The following is a 9,318-nucleotide window of genomic DNA, read 5'->3' as shown; positions in this document are numbered from 1 at the left end:
TTGTAAAGAGATTTGATATGAATGACCATTCAAGTCTATCAAATGTCTTTTCTATCTCTAGTTTAAGCACCATATTTTCCATCCGTCTTGACATGCGATTAAAGGAGTGGATTGCTTCTTGCACTATGATTGCATTATCAGCCCTTCGACCTGGAGGAAGCTGCATTGATTGGGACTGATGAGACGTTTGAGGAACGGTTGAATCCTGTTGACGATAATATTGGTAATCGTTTTATATGATGTGTTGCACAGGCTAATTGGTCTATATTGGGATATGTGTTTCGAATTTTTAACTTTTGGAATGAGTGTGGTAAAGGTGATATTTATCTCTGCAGGGATTGTATGAGATTCAAACGCATCTTTGCAAATTTGGATTACAGCGCATTTGGTTGAATTCCAGTGCTTTTGAAAGAAGATTGGATGAAGTCCATCCGGTCCAGGTGCCTTGAGAGGTTTGAAAGATTTTATTGCTCTATGGATTTAATCCTCTGAAATGGGTCTTGATGATATGCTTCTATCCTCCTCGGATAGAGCGCAATCAAATCGTTCGAGAGAAGCATTTTTGCTGGCCAAAAGTTTAGATGAATAGATGATGTTGTAGTGATTTAGGATAATAGAATTAATTTCTTGGTTATCATAAGTCCAGTTACTTAAAGAGTCATTAAATCCTAGCATCCTGTTGCGTCTTCTTGTTTGAATAGTAGAGGTGTGGAAAAACTTTGTATTTACGTCCCCCTCATTATGCCATTGAACTCTAGATTTTAGCTTCCAAAAATCTTCTTCTTGTTTTAGCACTAAATTATATTGGTCACGAAGGTTATTTTTTAGGCGTTGGTGGTAAGTAGACTTATTTGAAATGTTTATATTTTGAAGTCCTACTAGTCATGCTAGTAGGCCCTTTTTTGCGTGGAAAATATTTCCAAAAGTAGTCATATTCCAATGCATTTAGTAAATATGTTAGGTGGCAACTCCAAAAAATCCCTTAAAAATGTCAATGTGTTACTTTTCGCCCTTTCCCATTTAAAATGGGGTGCAAGTGTGCAACTCATGTCACCATTTAAGTTTTAGAAAACCAATGACAAATTAAACCTCCCCTAAATGGTGAATGTTTTTTCATCACAGTAGCAAAGGGTAATGTTCACGGCATAATACCAAGAAGATAAGTTTCTTCTAATCACATTAGACGAATTTTGTGCTTGAAGGATTAATGCAAAGAATAAAAATGAAAAAAACGTTGCTAAGCTTCTAAATGGCAAAGCGGTATTTCGAAAATGAAAGTAAATATAAAGTACTTAATTTTCAGGGTTCAAGTCCAAAACATATGATTAAGGGCGAAGAAACTCAATCATCCTACTATGTTCCTAATGGTCGATAAATATTTTTCTTAATCATTCTGATATTATTTGTCTATTTTCTGTTGTTGTTACATACCTTTTGTCTTTGAGCCGGGGTAAAGGTACATTCTAACTTCCCAGATCCAACTAGTAGAATTATTACTGAATTGTTGTTATTGTTCTCGTCGTCGTCTTCTTCTTCGTACGCATTTTTAGAGGGTCAAAGGGCTAGGAGTCTATTTGATGAGGAAATAACTCGTATTCATATATTTTCTGTGACAAAATTATTTGTTTTTCAATTAAAAGGTCAAAATTCTCATGGCTAATTACATTTTGCCACGTAGGCAAACATTATCTTTTAAACTCAAAAACTGTCTGAAAGTTATTATTGGTTGAAGCAGCAATGGTGGTTTTGGGAGTTGTTTCTCCACAGTATATCCTCCCTTTAGTTCCCATATGTAAAACCCAAATTCCCCCGAGTTCTTCAGAAACCCAATATTTGACGAGGCGTAAAGCTTTGATGTTTACTTCTTCTCTGGTTTCTTCTTTCATATATACATCTCATCACTCTGCTACTGCTTTCCAAGTCGACGAATTTCAGCGAGATGAAGATAGAATTGTTCAGCTCTTTGAGGTAAATGTCCCACAAGAAATACAAAATCCTAATAATTATTTTTTTTTCTCAATTTTGTTTGTATATTGCTCCTTCTGTCCCAATTTAAGTGTCATACTTTAAAAGTGCAGCCAATTGCACTAAGTTCTTGCTATGTGCCGGGTCCGGGAAAGGGGCGGACCACAGAAATTTATTGTACTCAGCATTTCTGTAAGAACCTGTTTCTACAACTCGAACCCATGACCTCCCGGTCACCTGACAGCAATTGTACCGGTTATGCCAATGCTTTCCTTCGTGTCATACTTTTCTTTCTAATTTATCCCAAAACAATATCATAATTCCTTATTTAGAAACAATTTAACTTTAAACATCCTATTCTACCTTTAATGCGATGATTTAACCACACAAATATAAATATTTATGATTTGTTTTAGATCACAAGTTTCAAAAGTTTTTGTTCTTTTCTTAAACTCCATGCCGAATCAAATACCGTCATATAAATTGAGACGGAGTGAGTAGTAGTAATAGACTTAAGTATGACGGAAATGCAGATAAATTCAATGATGAATTGTGTTGCCAATTTGGTGCTTTTTGTGTTTTATGGGGAAGAGAATTCCATGGAGGAAATGGTACAAAATTTCTTGTGTTTTATGCAGTATTGTTAAAAATTGAACATTGAGTTTAGCTCAACTTCAAAAGCTAGTTCAGAGGAGTGTGGATAACATAACGTGGGTGCCCAACATTGAGACAAATAATAATAGAGATTTGACACTGATACGATGATCAAAGAAGGACTTTGAGGCTAACTCAGATATTAAACAAATAAAAAACATAAGGATTACTCAAGATCATATAAGGATACAAACAACTCATTCCTCAATCATACATTACCAATTTCGTATGTCTTACATAAAGATCTCATGTGATATGGATCATATAACTAAAAGAACATTTGTAAGTTTGAACAAGATCTATTTTTATACAACTTTCAAGAATTCAGTTATGTAATGTGAAGAGTGAAGAATACTTTTATATCCCTATATCGAGTAAATATTGTTCCCATTGTCCCAATTTATATAGCACTCTTTTATTTTCAAACTACCCAAACTTTTTTTTACTAGAACTATTTTTATACAACTTTCAAGAATATTAGAGGTAAAGTTAACCATTTGTTAGGGTATGGAAAGTGAAGATTGTAAATTGGATGTCTTGAAGTAAGAACTCATTATATACTGGCTGAACTTTGTGAGTCGCGTATATTCATAAGTATAATATAATGTTGGACTTGAGTCTTAGTAGAATTGAACTCTCGACAGTTGTGAGTCTTGTGACTTGTATACTTACATTGCAGCCGTTGTTAAACTTGTCAAAAGCTTGTTTGTATTTAAAAGAAATGTGTCATATGTCATTGAATAGAGGGTGTAGAAAGGAATTAACTTTGTTCAGATGAGACAATTTGCGTGTCATTTGGAAGACCTTGCTCCCATCTTAAATCACTGAATGATTCATGTAAGAGTAAATGAAACACATATTGAGTTCCTGCAATCGGGTAACGTAAAATGCTTTTCTCATGTTATCCTCCAATTTTTAATAGTGTCTTCAAATTGCTTAACTGATCTAAGGTTTCTCATCTTTGCTAACTATACTACAAAGTAGAAAAGCAATAACCTTGTTAACATTTGCTGCATTTCAAGACAATTTTATGGTATTGGACATCCAAGTGAACAGATAGCTTGAAGAATAAATCATGAATAAATTGCGTCCAAAATCTGTGCAACAACAATAAGACGAGAGCATCAACATGTCATCTTTGTCTTACATGTTTAGTGATTGATGAGTTTATCGATTCTAAATGTAGTAACAGAACTAATTATGTAAATGCAGGAAACTTCCCCTTCTGTTGTTTTCATTAAGGGCCTTGAGTTGGCTAAAGGCTCCAATGGCTCTACTACGGTGCTAGCAAACGACGAGAATGCAAAAGTGGAAGGGACAGGTTCGGGCTTCATTTGGGATAAGTTTGGTCACATTGTACGATGTTTCAACTTTAAGGATTACAAATATGCAACGAATATCTAGAACTTTCCATGTTAATTGGATTAATTCTCCTGCTGATTATCTCAAGATATTTAAATGCCTCGTCTCAAGAAAGACAAATGCTTGATGTCAGACTTGTATTTAAGATTCCAATGGTTTTTACTTTCTTATGGCCACCAAAAAATTTCACACACTTGAAATTCAGTTCCTCTCATCTAAAATTTTTGTTCGTGCTTCTAATCTTGCTTCGGAGTTTGCCATAAATTTGTCTCAGTATTGACCACATATAATGTACCTATAATTCTGAAATCAGATAGTTCTCTGAGAATGGGGCATGATTATTTTGTGATTATCGCAGGTTACCAATTACCATGTCATTGCTAAATTAGCTACTGATCAAAGTGGGCTGCAGCGTTGTAAGGTTTCTGCATTCCTGGTGTTTTATTCCGTTGGTTCTTTTTTATCCGGATATTGAACAGGACTGCTCCATTTCAGGTCATTCTAATTTTGAAAAGTTTTCCTTTTCAGGTTTCCTTAGTAAATGCTAAAGGAGGGAGCATAGCTAAGGTAGCGAAGATTGTAGGTGTTGATCCAGCATATGATCTGGCTGTTCTCAAGGTGTTGAATCAATCTATTACTTGATATGGTTGCCAATTGCCATTGTTTTACTACTTTATTCTCTATGGAGCCTTGGAGCAATGGTCAAGTTATCTCCGTGTGACCTATAGGTCATGGGTTCGAGCCGTGAAATCAGCCATTGATGCTTGCATCAGGATTGGCTGCCTACATCACCGCCCCTTGGGGTGCAGCTCTTTTCCGGACCTTGCGTGATAACGCGGGATGCTTCGTGCACCGGGCTGCACTTTTATTCTCATTACTGGTCAGCTATATGCTAACAATTTATTTATCCAAATTTCTCCATCTAAATGTTTTTGATAGATTGGTTAACTGGACAAAAATATGACATATATGACATTATCTAGCTCCTTCCATTCTATTTTTTATGACATTATTTGTATACAAGCTCTTACAGTTCCAACACCCCTCCCTCTCTAACTTCTCAACTTTTATCTGTTATTGCTTCTCTCTTTTAGCAAAAAAGCAATTTTATAGGGACAAGTGAGAACACATCTCTTAGATTAGATCTAGTGAAAATGAAATGTTAGAAGGAGAATGCATACTAAGCATGAAAAAAATACGTGCAAAATAAAGTTGTCAAACAACTTTCGATATCTATACAAGCTGATTGGTTGAAAAGTCCCCTCGGTGTAATTAGTTTTTCTCTTATTTAACTGCAGGTTGATGTTGAAGGTGATGAAGTAAAACCAATCTCTGTTGGTACCTCCCGTGGCTTACGTGTAGGTCAAAGTTGCTTTGCCATTGGAAATCCCTATGGATTTGAAAACACTCTGACAACTGGGGTAATACTTATCTACAGCAGTTCAGAATATTTCCATGCGGAGACTAATTTTTATGGTTTCATCCCCACGGAAAAGCCTTTTTAGCATTTATATTTCATGCATTTCTGCTAAACCTACTTAATATGGAACTTGTAATCTTGATTTCCTCTTAGGATGTTAAATGTTCACATTTTTATAAAAGGGCAGCTCTCTCCTTTTGATGTATTTATTCAACTCATACTCTCGATATCTTAAAACTATCAACTCCCGAGAATTTACTCACCTCTAGTCAAGACAGAACCAAATTTTGAAACTGATGAAGCTATTAAACTGATTTGCTCGTGTTTTCTCCATGCAAAAGGGAAAGGGAAGAAAAGAAACTGATTCATGGGGAAAGCTGATAATTAGTAAGTTATTGTTGTTTATCTGATTACTTCAAATATTACAGGTAGTTAGTGGATTAGGCAGGGAAATACCTGCACCAAATGGAGCTGCTATTAAAGGAGCTATTCAAACAGATGCTGCTATTAATGCTGGTAATCATTATTCTTCAGTTTTCCTATATGAGATATTTACTGTTTGAGAGTAAAGTTTGGTGATAGCACTACAGTCACCTCTGTGCGATGTACTGTTTGATTAGGATGTAAGAGATTGTTTAGAGAGCAAAAAAAGCAGAGCCAGTTAAACGGCTATTAATCTGGTTTGCATGGGCATGAGACGGGGTTGAGTGCTGGGTTGATTTTGTGGATGAGGTTCAATGTCCAACTGCAGAAAGTGTCAAAGTAGAATACTTCTCTTTGATTAAAACTCATGATTCATCAATTTACTTATGCAGGGAATTCAGGTGGCCCATTGATTGATTCATCTGGTCATGTAATTGGTGTAAACACAGCGACCTTCACCCGCAGAGGTATGAAATTCATTGCTTTTGTTATTTCTAGAAATGTTAGTTAATGAGGAATAAAACATTAACTAAAGTTATGTGTAGGTCACCTCCTTTTTTCACTGGTAATCTGTGATGAGGTGTGTGCCAGCCTACTTAACACACATTTCTAGAATGAGTAATATATTTGCTATTGAATCTTGATTAGCCTGTAGGTTACACCATTTTGTGATTTTACTAAGAACCGTTTGTCATGTACTGCATAATCGGCGTGATCTGAACGAAATTATAGCTCAACCTTACTTGAAGCTGTAGAGTTGGACAGGTGAATCAGTTAACCTATACAAGATATTTGACCATCTTATAGTCATTTCAGTTACATGGTCCTAAATGAACTACGTATTACTTCTCTTGCTGCCTCCAGGAGTTTAATACCGCTGGTCCTCATGAATGTATTTAATATATGGAGAAACGTAGTATCAGAAAAAGATGAAATCTGAGTGAATGTCTAATTGCTTTTAGATTTCAATGATGATGCAGGCTCGGGTATGTCCTCAGGGGTTAACTTTGCCATACCAATTGACACAGTTATACGAACAATACCTTACCTGATCGTTTATGGAACAGCATACAAAGACAGATATTGAAAATATGCAGTTAGAAAGTTACTTGTGCATGATCTGTGATGAACTTGACCGAAAAGGCTTTTGTTTGGAGCTGGAAGAAAACCATGTTCTTAACAGCAAGCAACTTCTTGTGGTGCTTAGTCAATACATGTTATTTTATTGGAAAAAGGGGCAGATTTGCCCCTCTACTTTCAAAAATTGTATACATTTAACGTCCGTTATATTTTCAGACCAAAAACGCTCATGCCACTAGCAAAGTTGTTAAAAAGAAATCTAAGCCTAAAGGAGGTCTATGACCCAGCTTTGCTCTCTTTTGCCTCTTCCATCAAAACCATTTCCTTAATCTTCAATGGCATGAATCCAAACTCTCTTTTTTAATACTACCCAATCGCCTCCTTTGCTGTATTTCACTCAATGCAAAGAAGATAAAATCAAGAAAAGCAAAGCTGAACAAAAAAAAAAAAAAAAGAAAAAGCAATTGTCTAGTACAGCTCTTCACCAAATCCCCATTGCAAATAACCATGACGGGCGATTACAAATTTGAGATGCATTACAAAGGAAAAGAACGTTAGATGCAATATTTATTATTAGAATTGCTTGAAAAGCATGTCTACAAAGCCAAAGAAGAAGAAAGTCCAGCTCCCCCACAGCACAATGTGACACAGGCTTTTGCTCAGATATAATGCGGTCCTCAATTAGTTGAAAGTTTCACATCAGCTGGAGTCAGCGGCGTATCCACCTTGTTGCATGCGATGTCACAGGAGACCGCTTCGTCAAAGTTTTTTACAAGATATATATAAGAAAAATGAAAAATGACACCACTTATAATTATAGTAATTTGTTCATTAGTTTGCTTTTTTAAATTGTGACGCCGTTTATGAAATATCCTGCACGCCATTGGCTGGAGTAAATAATCCAATTACTCGAGAAGATGAGGAAGAAGGCAGAATTAATTTCCTCAATCAAGACCTAGAGATAGGAAATACTTATGCGAAAATTCAAACTGCAGTTTAAGATATTTAAGTTTAGATATCTACTAGATCTACACTTCACTGCATGTTTTTGGCTGCCTGAAAGGAGGAGTTTGCTCCCAGTAAGTTCACAATCATAGAGAAATGAATCAATAATAGGAAATTTTGACCTCAGCGTTAACAAAAAATGGAAACATAAATCCACTAGAGTCAACATTCGCGTTTCTAATTGTTACAGGGTACAATCATTTATAGATAGTGTAAAGTTCAAGAATGGAAAGGTAATACTTAACCTAAGGAATCCCAGTCCGATTGCTGAATAGAAGTCTTGAAGTTGTAATTTCCCATCTCATCAACTTGTGTGTCTTTGATTTCAGCGGCTTATTTTGCAGCAGATGAGCTACACCATTGCACCTGAATATGTTGACTATGGTTAAGCAAGCTGACTCTACTAGAGTTAAGTTAAAGAAGTAGAGTTAGTTGTTAAGAAGTTAGTTAGGTTGTTAAATGTTAGTTAAGAAGGTTGTTAGTACTGTAGTTGTGTATATAATCTCTGTATTCTCATTGAAGTGAATGTAAGATTTCATTTTCTCAGTTTCACAGAATCGGTGGCTTCATTCTCTTTTCTCCTCTCTCCTTCAGGACCTTAACTGCTCAACTGCAACCGAGCTGTAACCGCCATTGCCATGGCTGTTAACATGGTATCAGAGCCTATGCTCTCGATCTAGATCGCTCGTCAGCACACTAGCATTCGATTAGTCACTACACTTCTCTCTCACAGTATTGAAGTGTCTGAAAGTGATCCAAATCGAATCTAGGGTTTGAGGCTTGAGCGAATTTTAAAAAAAATTGATGTTACTCTGTTGTTGCAATGGCAATTGGGGATAATTCTTCACCATCTGAAGCTTAACACACTCGTGCTACTTGTACGAGTACCTTCACTGCTGGAACCACAAGCTTTTCTGTCATTGACCACAACCATCCAATGTACCTTCAACCAACTGGCACTCCAGGTAGCTCTTTGATTTCTCTCCAATTGAATGGACCAGATATTATGCATTGTGGAGTCGTGCTATGAGAGTTGGTATAATAGAAAAAAGCAAATTAGGTTTTGTCGATGGCCGCTTTCCTAAGTCTAGGATTGAACCTGCTCTTCATGATCTCTAGGAGAAGGTGAATGATGTGGTGTGTTGTATGCATCTGATGCACACAAAGTGTGGGAAGACTTGAAGGAGAGATTTGACAAGGTTAATGGATCCAGAGTATTATACTTACATAGAGAAATTCACATCCTCACACAGAGCACCATGACCGTGACTGACTACTTCACTAAGCTGAAGGATTTGTGGGATGAATTTGATGCACTTATGCCATGTCCTGGCTACCCTTTCCCAGAGTCTAAGAAGTATCCACAGCACTTTGAATATCACAGACTTCTACGATTCCTTATGGGCCTG

At 36.3% G+C, this 9,318-nt stretch overlaps 1 protein-coding gene across 2 annotated transcripts; it reads left to right on the top strand.

Annotated features, from left to right (window-relative positions):
- On the top strand, positions 1,712–7,202 carry LOC109229470 (protease Do-like 5, chloroplastic). Of its 2 annotated transcripts, XM_019394934.1 has the most exons (9): positions 1,712–1,968; positions 3,832–3,975; positions 4,340–4,402; positions 4,510–4,599; positions 5,280–5,402; positions 5,830–5,917; positions 6,217–6,291; positions 6,557–6,589; positions 6,805–6,895. In XM_019394934.1, exons 1-8 carry the CDS (start codon positions 1,738–1,740, stop codon positions 6,577–6,579), a joined length of 837 nt encoding a protein of 278 aa, XP_019250479.1. In that variant the 5' UTR covers positions 1,712–1,737; the 3' UTR covers positions 6,580–6,589; positions 6,805–6,895. The 2 variants fall into 2 exon arrangements, with proteins under 2 accessions (XP_019250479.1, XP_019250471.1); XM_019394926.1 differs by lacking the exon at positions 6,557–6,589 and having other exon boundaries at positions 6,805–7,202.

Source organism: Nicotiana attenuata, chromosome 1, assembly GCF_001879085.1.
Source record: "Nicotiana attenuata strain UT chromosome 1, NIATTr2, whole genome shotgun sequence".
NCBI classification, from domain to species: Eukaryota; Viridiplantae; Streptophyta; class Magnoliopsida; order Solanales; family Solanaceae; genus Nicotiana; species Nicotiana attenuata.
The sequence above is the reverse complement of the archived record's forward strand: the minus strand, read 5'-3'. Positions and strand labels throughout refer to the sequence as shown.